At 61.6% G+C, this 13,343-nt stretch overlaps 2 protein-coding genes across 5 annotated transcripts in view; both read left to right on the top strand.

The window, feature by feature from the left end:
- The first annotated feature begins 2,342 nt into the window (after positions 1 to 2,342).
- LOC138749766 (active breakpoint cluster region-related protein-like) lies at positions 2,343 to 4,066 on the top strand. Its single transcript, XM_069911585.1, has 4 exons — positions 2,343 to 2,372; positions 2,630 to 2,766; positions 3,307 to 3,454; positions 3,531 to 4,066. The coding sequence occupies exons 1-4, from the start codon at positions 2,343 to 2,345 to the stop codon at positions 3,612 to 3,614; spliced, it is 399 nt and encodes a 132-aa protein (XP_069767686.1). The 3' UTR covers positions 3,615 to 4,066.
- Positions 4,067 to 4,905: 839 nt separating this feature from the next.
- The window catches only part of smyd4 (SET and MYND domain containing 4), a 42,158-nt gene continuing 33,720 nt past the window's right edge, over positions 4,906 to 13,343 (top strand). For 3 of the 4 annotated variants that reach the window (XR_011348678.1, XM_069910847.1, XM_069910845.1), the window contains exons 1-5: positions 4,906 to 5,760; positions 10,287 to 10,434; positions 10,801 to 10,890; positions 11,021 to 11,894; positions 12,369 to 12,551. Coding sequence is in view for 3 of the 4 variants with exons in the window: in XM_069910847.1 (XP_069766948.1) it covers positions 5,606 to 5,760; positions 10,287 to 10,434; positions 10,801 to 10,890; positions 11,021 to 11,894; positions 12,369 to 12,551 (1,450 nt within the window). In the remaining variant the exon portion in view is untranslated. The remainder of the gene's footprint in view (positions 5,761 to 10,286; positions 10,435 to 10,800; positions 10,891 to 11,020; positions 11,895 to 12,368; positions 12,552 to 13,343) is intronic. The other variant, XM_069910846.1, reaches the window with a different exon arrangement.

Raw genomic sequence — 13,343 nt, 5'->3', positions numbered from 1 at the left:
TTTTTATAGAGAAGTCACGTATCGTTGACTGCTTCTGACCCCTGTTCTCACTTTGGCCACCAGGGGCCTCTACCCAGTGGATGGGAGGAGGCCGAGGCCATCCCATAGAGGGGGAGGGCCATCGAGCATAAGCAGGGATTCGGGTACCTTCCCTGAGTCTGCTTGGGAGGCCGGGGCATCTATCCCTTCAATCTCTACCATTACATCACACCACTTTCTGTCTCCGTCTGCTTGGGAAGTTTGCTGCCTTACAGGGTGGGCATGAACAGCGGGTGGAGAGGGTAGTACATCAGGCACACGCAGTGGAGTATCTGCATTATTACCATGGTCATCGTTCCAGATATTCCCGTCCCACTCATCAGTTACATCAGGATCGTCGTCATTCCTTGTCATGGCATGAATATGATGTGGATCGGGTTCTACCCCTTGCCTTTCCTTATCTGCACAGAGCTGCTGCCGGAGTTTAATATTATGGCAGATCGTTTGGACATGCTTATCCTCCCATTCTTTGGCTTGGTCCTGACTGGTGCAAACAATCTCATCATGGAACAGCATTGTCGCATGGCTTCTATCTCCTCCTCTCGTTGCTCTCTCTTGTGCTGGGATTCTACTTCTCGCGGAACAAATTCTGCTTCACGCTGAACGTTGCGGTGTAAGGCTGTGGCCAGCAGCCAAAAACCGTCCGCCAGCATCCCCTTTTTATCAGGAAATTTACTTTCTTGAAGGAGAGTGGCAGCCCACTCACCCAGAGGCGCACTTGATGGACCTAACCTCTCATCCCAACTAATGGGTGGTCCCAACAAAGACAGGGTATTGGTCAACATGCCAAATCCATCGTCTTTGGAAGTCATTCCCAGAATCAAGAACTGCTCAGGATTCACCTCTTTCTTTCGGCAAAACATCTCGAGACCAATCCTGCTGACTTCGCCAGTTGTCACTTTGTTCATTTTAGATTGGTCACAGTGTTTGAGCTACTGAAAGAAAACAGAGACACGCCGAGAGCACTTCAGTTTATACAAATCTTTATTACTAAATCTAAAGCTGATTTCAAACTACAATATGTAAGCCCTTAACATAACATAACATAACATAACAATTACAGCACGGAAACAGGCCATTAGGCCCTTCTAGTCCGCACTGAACCAAACACCCCTTTTTAGTCCCACCTCCCTGCACAATGCCCATAACCCTCCATCTTCTCATCCATATATCTGTCCAACCTTTTCTTAAATAATACAATTGACTCCGCCGCCACTATTTCTCCCGGAAGATCATTCCACACGGCTACCAGTCTCTGAGTAAAGAAGTTCCCCCTCATGTTACCTCTAAACCTCTGCCCCTTAATTCTTAACTCATGTCCTCTTGTTTTAATCTTTCCTCCTCTTAACGGAAATAGTCTATCCACATCCACTCTGTCTATCCCATTCATAATCTTAAATACTTCTATCAAATCCCCTCTCAACCTTCTACGCTCCAAAGAATAAAGACCTAATCTGTCCAATCTCTCCCCATACTCCAGATGCTTAAACCCAGGTAACATTCTGGTAAACCTTCTCTGCACTCTCTCCACTCTGTTTATATCCTTCCTATAATTAGGCGACCAGAACTGCACACAGAACTCCAAATTAGGCCGCACCAACGTCTTATACAATCTCAACATCACCTCCCAACTCCTATATTCCATGCAATGATTGATAAAGGCCAGCATACTAAAAGCCTTCTTCACCACCCTATTCACGTGAGTTTCTACCTTCAGGGAACGATGTACCGTCACTCCTAAATCTTTCTGCTCTTCTGTATTCCTCAATGCTCTCCCATTTACCACATATGTCCTATTCTGATTCTTCTTACCAAAATGAAGCACCTCACACTTATCAGCATTAAATTCCATCTGCCATTTCTTCCCAATTAAACTCATCAACGCCTGGACTGGTCCCAACTGCCGAAGCGAGGCATCAACTGCACACTTGTAGTAGGTTGTCAGGGCGCCGGTAGCAGCTTCTCCACCTCCTTCTTGCAGAGAGACGTTTCCACCCCTCAGATAGTCTCAAACTTCAGCAACGGGACCACAGCTTATATTACCCAAATTTGTTTACTCAAGCACCTATTCCCTGCGCAAAAAAAAGATAACCGTAGCACGCCTAGGCTTCTATCAAATACCACAACTTTCTAGCTTATCACTTTGAATACAATGGTTTACTTATCTTCAAGGTCTCGCCAACAATCCCATCAATCTCAAACTTCAGCAACTGGCTAAGAAGCAGGAAGATTAAACATTCTTGGTACCAGATGTCTTTTTGTCAGATAACTGCATCTCTGGGCCCCATGGTGGAATTTAGCTTATGTCTGCTGATTCTTATATTATTCTCAAAGTAGGTTACTGATACTCAACCTTGCATAGCAAAAGCATGGTCTAAATCCTCCAATACACACCCTCCCCAACACCCCCACTCCCTGTACCCTGCACTCCCCCACACACCTACCCCCGCACTCCCCCACACACATACCCGCAGCCCTCCACCCTGTGGTGCATAATACCAGCGTGACTGAGGGTGTTTGAGGGATAAGGGGCTGGAGAAAGACCTCTTTGACCCCGATTGGGGTGAGGCCCCTCTGACCCTGGTTGCAGACCGGTCACACCCTTTGGTGCTCTGTTGCAGCCCTGTCGGACCCTGCGGCGAGGGAGAACTGCATGCTGCATCTCCTGCGCTCACTGCCGGAGCCCAACACCAGCACCTTCCTCTTCCTGCTGGACCACCTGAGAAGGTACAGTGTCCCCATCCCATCACCCCCACCCTCTCCCCATCACCCCCACCCTCTCCCCATCACCCCCACCCTCTCCCATCACCCCCACCTTCTCCCCATCACCCCCACCCCCTCCCCATCACCCCCACCCTCTCCCCATCACCCTCACCCCACCCCACCCACCACTCCCCATCCCCCTCAACCTCAGCCCCTCCCCATCACATACCCCCCACCTCACTCCCCACTGCATCACCCCCAACCCTCCCCACCTTTCCCCGATCCCCCTCATCCTCACCCCCACCCCATCTCCATCACCTCCCCACCTCACTCCTCACCTCATCCCACCACATTAACCCCAACCCCTGCCTCCCCACCCCTTCCCCTCTACCCTCTTACCTTCACCACATCCTCTCCTCCACCCCCACCCTGCACCTATCTTCACTCCTCTCCCCTCTCACCTTCCTTCATTCTCACCACCTTTTTTCCCTCACCTTCCCTATCCCTCATCCTCTCCTCGCTCCCCCCCTTGTGCTGAGGGCCAATATTTTGCTTCTCTTGCAGGGTGGCAGAGAAGGAGCCGGTGAACAAGATGTCTATTCACAACCTGGCCACAGTGTTTGGCCCCACTCTACTGCGACCTTCAGGATGGGAGCACAAGGCCCCGGCACATAACATGACCGAGATCTGGTCCCTTGATGTGATGGCGCAGGTAAGTCCCAGGGTTTGAGTGGGTGCTGGGGTCTTCAGGGGCTCTGTCATGGCACTGACAGTCTTTTTCTCTTCAGGTCCAGGTACTTCTGTATTACCTGCAGCACCCCATCTCTGCCAGTGACCTTCAACGGAACCCCCTCTTCTCCTCCAATGTGTAAAGCCCACAGGACCATCCACGCCTGCCCAGGAGGACAGGGAAAGACCCCCGCTCAAACCTCACCCACTGACTGCGCACCGAGGGGCCCACCAGTGACTGAGCACCGCCCTGACCTCCTCTCACCTTTCTCAAACCCAGCCCCTTCAACCTACTTCCTGACCCCTTCATTCCCCCTCCCCGACCCTTCCCCTCCTCCTCCCTCCTCACCGTGATCCTCCCTCTATCCTTGCCCTTCTCTGTCCAAACACCAAGGAGTGCTCAGTTGAAGGGCTATGGGACCTTCAGTAAAGAAGTGAGGCCCGACCCCAGCATGACATGTCAACTGTGTTTAATGTTCCGTTCCTCCCATGGGTTGTTGGAGACTTTTCTCGGTGTAAGTTTTACATCTGTATGTCACTTGTATTGCCACTCAGGTTACAAATCAATGATGAATAAAAGAAACCTTTCACAAGGGCCAAACCAGTTTGATTCAACTTTTCTGTACTCTCCTATCCCCTTTCTTCATTCTTCACTCCCTTGTCCCCCTCTCTCCTCCCTGCCATCTCTTCTCTACCTTTCCTCTGCCTGTGATTAGTTCTCTGAGCTTGTCTCAGGCCCAGCATAAGAACCTGTTTGGGTTGGGGTTCGAAGTGGGGTGGGACTAGTAATCAGGCAGAGAGCTTAGGAGATCCCGAATGCTTGGCCAGTAGAGCAGAACTACATCTTTCTGCACACCCTGTCCTTGCTGAACGTGATGTCCAAGTCGACCTAAAACTCTGCTTGAACCTAGTACATATCCTTCTGTTCCCTGCATATTCATGGGCTGACCTTCTAAATGCTGTTATTGTAGCAGGCTGCATCTTTAAACTTCCACACTACCCTTAACCCCTTAAATGCATGTCCTCAAGTATGGGACATTGCCCTGGGTAAAGATTTTGTCTATAAAAAACAGAAAGTTGGAGAAGCTCAGCAGGTCAAACAGTGTCATTAAAATAGCAAAGATAAAAATACATGAACGTTTCAGACTTGAGCCTTTATCAAGGTATGGAAAAATGTTAGCTGACGTTGTAATCCTGTAAGGAATTGGTGCATCCTGCCCATGCCTGTGTGGATTTCCTCCCATCCTTCAAAACGTATGGGGGGGGGGGGGGGGGGTGTAGGTCACTTAGGTGGCATTGGGCCTCACGGGCTTGTGGGCCGGTAGGTTACTGTGCTGGGTGTCTAAATTTAAGTTTTGTTGATCATTTCGTGCAATGTTATCCATTCAGAGCCATGCACCACTGCCTCACTAATGTGCCTTTCCACAGGCTCCTGTACTGTCAAATCAAGACAAAGTGGAGGATCATCACCTTGTCTCCTGCCTTGGCAATCTCCAACCAAGCGCCATCAATTTCGACCCATGCAATTTCTGGTAGCGATGCCTCCCCCACCCACCTGTAGTTCAATTTATTGTCATCTGATTGTGCAAGTCCAACCGGACAGAACAATGTTCTCTGGTCCTCGGTGCAAAACACGCAGACACACACCCAGACAGAACACCAGTCTCGGTAAATCATCCAGAATCACGGTCTGTCCTCAGCAACAAGTCATGAAATTCGTTGTTTGACGGCAGCGTCAAGGTGCAAATATTTATTTCAACCACCTGACATAATAAATCAAAATAGTTTACGAGAAAGGCAAAGTGAGGCAGAGTCTGTGGTTCATTCATATTCCCCTCCGACTACTTGTCCCGCCTCCTGCATCGACCAATCACCGGCCAGTCTGGGCTGTCCGTCCGTCCCGCCCCCCTGCATCCACCAATCACCGGCAAGCCTGGGCTGTCCGCCGGTCCCACCCCTTGCATCCACCAATCACCGGCCAGCTTGGGCTGTCCGTCCGTCCCACCCCTTGCATCATCCAATAAGCGGCCAGTCTGGGCTGTCCGTCCGTCCCACCAATCACCAGCCAGCTCATGTCGTTGGAGGGAAGGATGGGACAAGATCTGACAGTGGATTGGTTGAGCGATGCGCCGTGATGACGTATTTCCAGGCGGAGATGGCAAGCCTGAGGTCGGGTTGGAGGGGCCGATGCGGTGCCCGATGGCGAGAGATGTCGGACTCCGAGCGTCGGGGCTTCGACTCCGTCACCGACCTGGGCCGCGCCTTCGACTTCGGCCGCCAGTGGCTCGGGTGAGTGGGGAGATGGAGCCCCCCCCCCTCCAAAAACACCTCCTCCCCATCCCCTCCTCTCACCCCCCCTCCCCTCCCTTCACCCCCCACCCCTCCCTCCTCCCCTCTCTCCCCATCCCTCCCTCTCCCCATGCCCCTCCCCTAACCCCCTCCCCAATCCCCCTCCCCTCCCCTCACCCCCCTCCCCCTCACCCACATCCCCTCCCTCCTCCCTCTCCCCCCATCCCTCCCTCTCCCCATCCCCTCCCCTCACCCCCTCCCCTCCCCTCACCCCCCACCCCTCCCTTCACCCCCCACCCCTCCCCCCACCCCCCTCACCCTCACCCCCCTCCCCTCACCCCCCTCCCCTCACCCCCCTCCCCTCACCCCCCTCACCCCCCCCCCTCACCTCACCCCCCCCCTCACCCTCACCCCCCACCCACCTCCCCTCACCCCCTCCCCTCCCCTCACCCCTTCCCCTCCCCTCCCCTCACCCCCTTCCCCTCCCCTCCCCTCACCCCCTTCCCCTCCCCTCCTCCCCTCCCCTCACCCCCTTCCCCTCCCCTCCTCCCCTCCCCTCACCCCCTCCCCTCACCCCTCCCCTCCCCTCACCCCCCTCCCCTCCCTCACCCCCCTCCCCCCCCACCCCTCCCTCACCCCCCCCCCTCACCCCCCTCCCTCACCCCTCCCCCACCCCCTCCCCTCACCCCCCTCCCCTCACCCCCCCTCCCCTCACCCCCTCCCCTCACCCCCTCCCCTCACCCCCCTCCCCTCACCCCCCTCCCCTCACCCCCCTCCCCTCACCCCCCTCCCCTCACCCCCCTCCCCTCCACCCCCTCCCCTCACACCCCCTCCCCTCACCCCCCTCACCCCCTCCCCTCACCTCACCCCCCCCCTCCCCTCACCCCCTCCCTCCCCTCACCCCCTCCCCTCCCTCACCCCTTCCCCTCCCCTCCCCTCACCCCCTTCCCCTCCCTCCCTCACCCCCTTCCCCTCCCACCCCCTCCCCTCACCCCCTTCCCCTCCCCTCCTCCCCTCCCCTCACCCCACCCCCTCCCCTCCTCCCCTCCCTCACCCCCTCCCCCACACCCCTCCCCTCCCTCACCCCCCTCCCCTCACCCCCCTCCCCTCCCCTCACCCCCCTCCCCTCACCCCCCTCCCCTCACCCCCTCCCCTCACCCCCTCCCCTCACCCCCTCCCCTCACCCCCCTCCCCTCACCCCCCTCCCCTCACCCCCTCCCACTCACCCCCCTCCCCTCACACCCCCTCCCCTCACCCCCCTCCCCTCACCCCCATCCCCTCACCCCCCTCCCCTCACCCACCATCCCCTCCCTCCTCCCCTCTCCCCCCATCCCTCCCTCTCCCCATCCCCTCCCCTCACCCCCCTCCCCTCCCCTCACCCCCCACCCCTCCCTTCACCCCCCACCCCTCCCCCCACCCCCCTCCCCTCCCCCCCTCCCCCCACCCCCCTCCCCTCACCCCCCTCCCCTCACCCCCCTCCCCTCACCCCCCTCCCCTCACCCCCCTCCCCTCACCCCCTCCCCTCACCTCACCCCCCCTCCCCTCACCCCCCTCCCCTCCCTCACCCCTCCCCTCCCCACCCTCACCCCCTTCCCCTCCCCTCCCCTCACCCCCCTTCCCCTCCCCTCCTCCCCCTCCCCTCACCCCCTTCCACCTCCCCTCCTCCCCTCCCTCACCCCCTCCCCTCACCCCTCCCCTCCCCTCACCCCCCTCCCCTCCCCTCCCCCCCTCCCCTCCCCTCACCCCCCTCCCCTCACCCCCCTCCCCTCACCCCCCCCCTCACCCCCTCCCCTCACCCCCCTCCCTCACCCCCCTCACCCTCACCCCCCCCTCACCCCCACCCTCACCCCCCTCCCTCACCCCCCTCCCCTCACCCCCCCTCCCCTCACCCCCCTCCCCTCACCCCCCTCCCCTCACCCCCCTCCCCTCACCCCCCTCCCCTCACCCCCCTCCCCTCACCCCCCTCCCCTCACCCCCCTCCCCTCACCCCCCCTCCCCTCACCCCCCTCCCCTCACCCCCCTCCCCTCACCCCCCTCCCCTCACCCCCCCTCCCCTCACCCCCCTCCCCTCACCCCCCTCCCCTCACCCCCCTCCCCTCACCCCCCTCCCCTCACCCCCCTCCCCTCACCCCCCTCCCCTCACCCCCCTCCCCTCACCCCCCCCTCCCCTCACCCCCCTCCCCTCACCCCCCTCCCCTCACCCCCCTCCCCTCACCCCCCTCCCCTCACCCCCCCTCCCCTCACCCCCCTCCCCTCACCCCCCTCCCCTCACCCCCCCTCCCCTCACCCCCCTCCCCCTCACCCCCCTCCCCTCACCCCCCTCCCCTCACCCCCCTCCCCTCACCCCCCTCCCCTCACCCCCCTCCCCTCACCCCCCTCCCCTCACCCCCCTCCCCTCACCCCCCTCCCCTCACCCCCCTCCCCTCACCCCCCTCCCCTCACCCCCCTCCCCTCACCCCCCTCCCCTCACCCCCCTCCCCCCTCACCCCCCCCCTCCCCCCCTCCCTCTCCCCCCCTCCCCTCCCCCTCCCTCACCCCCCTCCCCCCTCCCCCCCTCCCACCCCCCTCCCCCCCTCCCCTCTCCCCCCCTCCCCTCTCCCCCCCCTCCCCTCTCCCCCCTCCCCTCTCCCCCCCTCCCCTCTCCCCCCCTCCCCTCTCCCCCCCTCCCCTCTCCCCCCCCTCCCCTCTCCCCCCCTCCCCTCTCCCCCCCTCCCCTCTCCCCCCCACCCCTCTCCCCCCCACCCCTCTCCCCCCCTCCCCTCTCCCCCCCTCCCCTCTCCCCCCCTCCCCTCTCCCCCCCTCCCCTCTCCCCCCCTCCCCTCTCCCCCCCTCCCCTCTCCCCCCTCCCCCTCCCCCCTCCCCTCCCCCCTCCCCCTCCCCCCCTCCCCCACCCCCCCCCCTCCCCCCTCCCCCTCCCCCCTCCCCCTCCCCCCTCCCCTCTCCCCCCTCCCCTCTCCCCCTCCCCTCTCCCCTCTCCCCCCTCCCCCCTCCCCCCTCCCCCCTCCCCCCTCCCCTCCCCCCCCTCCCCTCCCCCCCTCCCCTCCCCCCCCTCCCCTCCCCCCCCCTCCCCCCCCCACCCTCTCCCCCCCTCCCCTCCCCCCCCTCCCCTCTCCCCCCCTCCCCTCTCCCCCCCTCCCCTCTCCCCCCCCTCCCCTCTCCCCCCTCCCCTCTCCCCCCTCCCCTCTCCCCCCTCCCCTCTCCCCCCCTCCCCTCTCCCCCCCTCCCCTCTCCCCCCCTCCCCCTCTCCCCCCCTCCCCTCTCCCCCCCTCCCCTCTCCCCCCCCTCCCCTCTCCCCCCCTCCCCTCTCCCCCCCTCCCCTCTCCCCCCTCCCCTCTCCCCCCCCTCCCCTCTCCCCCCCTCCCCTCTCCCCCCCTCCCCTCTCCCCCCCTCCCCTCTCCCCCCCTCCCCTCTCCCCCCTCCCCTCTCCCCCCCTCCCCTCTCCCCCCCCTCCCCTCTCCCCCCCTCCCCTCTCCCCCCCTCCCCTCTCCCCCCCTCCCCTCTCCCCCCCTCCCCTCTCCCCCCCTCCCCTCTCCCCCCCTCCCCTCTCCCCCCCTCCCCTCTCCCCCCCTCCCCTCTCCCCCCCTCCCCTCTCCCCCCCTCCCCTCTCCCCCCCTCCCCTCTCCCCCCCTCCCCCCTCCCCTCTCCCCCCCTCCCCTCTCCCCCCCTCCCCTCTCCCCCCCCCCCTCTCCCCCCCTCCCCCTCTCCCCCCCTCCCCTCTCCCCCCCTCCCCTCTCCCCCCCTCCCCTCTCCCCCCCTCCCCTCTCCCCTCTCCCCCCCCTCTCCCCCCCTCCCCTCTCCCCTCCCCTCTCCACCCTCCCCCCTCCCCTCTCTCCCCTCTCCCCCCCTCTCCCCTCCTCCCCCCCTCCCCTCTCCCCCCCTACCCTCTCCCCCTCCCCCCTCCCCCCTCCCCCCTCCCCCCTCCCCACACCCCCTCCCCTCACCCCCCTCCCCTCACCCCCTCCCTCACCCCCCTCCCCTCACCCCCTCCCCTCACCCCCTCCCCTCACCCCCTCCCCTCACCCCCTCCCCTCACCCCCTCCCCTCACCCCCTCCCCTCACCCCCTCCCCTCACCCCCCTCCCCTCACCCCCTCCCCTCACCCCCTCCCCTCACCCCCTCCCCTCACCCCCTCCCCTCACCCCCTCCCCTCACCCCCTCCCTCACCCCCTCCCCTCACCCCCTCCCCTCACCCCCTCCCCTCACCCCCTCCCCTCACCCCCTCCCCTCACCCCCTCCCCTCACCCCCTCCCCTCACCCCCTCCCCTCACCCCCTCCCCTCACCCCCTCCCCTCACCCCCTCCCCTCACCCCCTCCCCTCACCCCCTCCCCTCACCCCCTCCCCTCACCCCCTCCCCTCACCCCCCTCCCCTCACCCCCCTCCCCTCCCCTCACCCCCTTCCCCTCACCCCCTTCCTCTCCCCCCTCCCCCCTCCCCCCTTCCCCCTCCCCCTCCCCCTCCCCCTCCCCTCCCCTCTCCCCACCCCCCCCCCCAGCAGAGCGAGTTTTAAATGCCACCCCTGCCTCCAGCAGTGCGGAGGACGAGACAATACTGCGTGAGCTTTCGGCTCAGTGGCGAACGGAGAAGGATGATGAGGCTGCGCACACGCTCCGGGGTCGGGGGAACGAGCGTTTTCGAGCAAAGGACTACGTGGGATCAGTATCACTGTACACACAGGTGGTTTGGTGTTCTCAGGTGGGGGTGTGCCGGGGGACTGTACCCACAGGTGGTCCGGGCAACAGGGACACTGTACCCATGGGGGCAACAGCAAGGTAATCTGACTCCACAGTGGTTCGTGCCCCTACCCTTTCCCCACACCCAGCTCATGCCCCCTAATCCCTTACCCCCCCCCCCCCCCCCACCCCATGCTCGTGCTTCTCCCCTCCTCCTGGCAGATAAATCAGGGTTCCCTCCAAGCACTCCTTCTTCCTTGGCACGTCTGCTCCCACTCCCGTGAACACACCCACTTTGAAATGCCTACCCCCTCCCTGTCAGGGTTGGGTGAAGTATGGGTCTGTGGTCTGATCATCTCTCCGTCACTAGGGCCTCCGGTACAGCTCAGCCGACAACCCTGAGACCAGCCTCCTCTATGCTAACCGGTCTGCCGCACTCTACTACCTGCAACGATACCAGGTGGGTCAGTTATCCCCTCTCCTCCTCCACCCTCCCCTCTCCCTCCTCTCTCTCTCACCCTCCCTCATGACTCCCTTCCTTCATCTCCATCCAAATGCAGTGACTGAGCCCAGCCTGTCTACCCCTGCAGGAATGCCTGCTGGATGTGGGGAGAGCGGAGAGACACAACTACCCCCAGGAGCTGCAGCACAAGACCCGTGCTCGTCGAGCAGCCTGCTTGCAGCAGCTGAACTGTGCGGAGGGAGGTATCCCAAGCCCTGTCACCCAGCAGTCCCCCAGCCAGGTTGAGGGTGAGGGAGAAACCCCTGCTGCCATCAGCCTGCGTGTGCACAGTTCCAGGGGGCGTTACTATGTGGCATGCAGGGATCTGCGTCCAGGTCAGGTGGTGCTGCAGGAAGAGGCCTTTGCCGCTGTTCTCATCCCTGGGGAGCTGAGCGAGGAGACACCCCCCACCCAGGACATGCACTGCCACCACTGCATGACGCTGGCCCACCTGCCGCTGCCCTGTGGCACCTGCAGCTTCAGCTCTTACTGCAGTGAGAGTTGCCGGGACCTGGCCTGGCACCAATACCACTGGCTGGACTGCCCCCTTGCCGGGCTTCTGCTGGCACTGGGCACCTTTGCCCACCTCGCTCTCCGCACCGTGCTGATAGCAGGAATGCCGGTGGTGGAGAGGGTGCAAAGTGAGGCAGCGGAGGGTCTGGGCGAGGAGGGGGGCAGGCGACCTGAGATCAGCCCTTACCAGCTGATTCACAGTCTCCTGACGCACAGTGAGAGGCAGCCGCCTGCCCACCGATTCCTCTGTGCCCTGACTGCGGCTGCACTGTGCCTGGCGGTGTGGCGCAGTGGCCTCGCTCCCCGCCTGCTGGGTCCCGGGGCCGAGACTGAGCCAGGGCCCAATAGTGAGGCAGGGGGCAGCCTGCGGACACTGGGAGTGGCCCTGATCCAACACATGCTGCAGCTACAGTGTAATGCACAGGCCATCAGCACCGTCCGGGACACTGGTGAGTGTGGACAGAAGGAGGGGATGGGGAGAGGGGCTATAGGGAGGGGGAGCTGGGTAGGGTTGGAGGGCCTGGGGAGGAGCTGGGGGAGATTTGTTGGGCTTGAGGGAAGGGGAGATGGTACTGAGAAGATGGGTGGGGTTTGTCGGCTAGGGGAGGGGCATGCAGGAGGGGTGTATGTTCCTGGTTAGGGTCAAAGGCTGGGCAGGAGGGTGTGCTGGGGCTGGGGGTAGGGCGAACTAGGGGACAGGAGTGTGCTGGAGGCTGAGGGGAGAGGCATTCCAGCCTGGGGGGAATGGGGTGTGCTGGGACTAAGGGGAGGGGCATGTTGGGGGGGGGGGAGGAGTGTGCTGGGGACTGGGGACAGGGCTTGCTGGGGGGCAGGGTAGAATTGGTACGTATCCATGTGCTGTCGACTTGGTGATGTGTCTGTCTGCACTGGCTCCCTCTCACACCTCTTTCATCCGACTGCAGGTGTGGGCTGTGCACGTGTGCTGGAGTTGCAGCAGTTGAGGATTGCCACAGCCCTCTTCCCCAGAGCCAGCCTTTTTAACCACTCGTGTGAGCCCAACACCGGTATCTCCTTTCACAAGACCAGCCTCACTGTCCGCGCTTCCCAGCACATCCCTGCAGGACAAGAGGTGTTTCACTGCTACGGTAATCCTCTCTCTTTCTCTCTCTCTCTGTCTCCCTCATTGAACATTACAGCACAGAACAGGCCCTACAGCCAACAATGCTTTGGCCACTGTGGAAACCTACTCTGATTGGTTCCCCCTCACACCCATATCCCTCTATTTTTCTTGCATTCATGATCCTGTCTAAGAATCTTTTTACTCTCCACCACCATCCCTGCCAACACATTTCAGGAACTGACTACTCTGAGTATAAAAAAGCAGCTTGTCTCTGACTTCTTTCCCAAATATTTCTCCACTCACTTAAACGATGTCCTCTGATACTTGCTATTCTTGCCCAAGTAAAAAGGTGCCGGCTCTTCATCGTGAACATTCCCCTCATTAATCTGGTAAACCTTGATTAAGTCACCTCTCATTCATCGTCTCTCCAAATTAAATGTATATATTTTAAAAATTTAGACATGTGGTCCCAGAGCCCCTGTTGCCTAAATATACCAATTAACCAACAACCCCGGGTACGTTTTGAAGGGTGGGAGGAAACTAGAGTCCCTGGAGGAAAACCACTCTTGACACAGGAAAACCTACAACTCGTTATAGAAAGCATAGGATTCGAACTGGGGTCACTGGCAGTGTATCAGCATTGTGCTAACCAGGATGCCCCTATATTAAGCCTGTCATCATAGCTTGATCAACCTTGCTTCATTATCTTTACCCCTTTCCCTTTCCATCTTGCTTGCTGATGTGCCCTCCCTCCTTTCTCCAGGTATTACCTCCTGCATGTGGGACCGTTCCTCCCCCTGCGCTCCCACCACCATTT

The sequence above is a fragment of the Narcine bancroftii genome, chromosome 14 (assembly GCF_036971445.1).
Source record: "Narcine bancroftii isolate sNarBan1 chromosome 14, sNarBan1.hap1, whole genome shotgun sequence".
NCBI lineage: Eukaryota > Metazoa > Chordata > Chondrichthyes > Torpediniformes > Narcinidae > Narcine > Narcine bancroftii.
Note: the sequence above shows the minus strand (reverse complement) of the source record. Positions and strands in the feature narration are given on the sequence as shown.

Bases quoted from the DNA above. Each gene is read 5' to 3' on its own strand.
- LOC138749766 (XM_069911585.1), top strand. From the start codon at position 2,343: ATGTCTGCTGATTCTTATATTATTCTCAAA. The intron at 2,373-2,629 runs GTAGGTTACTGA...CCCTGGTTGCAG, and splicing joins ATTCTTATATTATTCTCAAA to ACCGGTCACACCCTTTGGTG. The intron at 2,767-3,306 runs GTACAGTGTCCC...CTTCTCTTGCAG, and splicing joins CTGCTGGACCACCTGAGAAG to GGTGGCAGAGAAGGAGCCGG.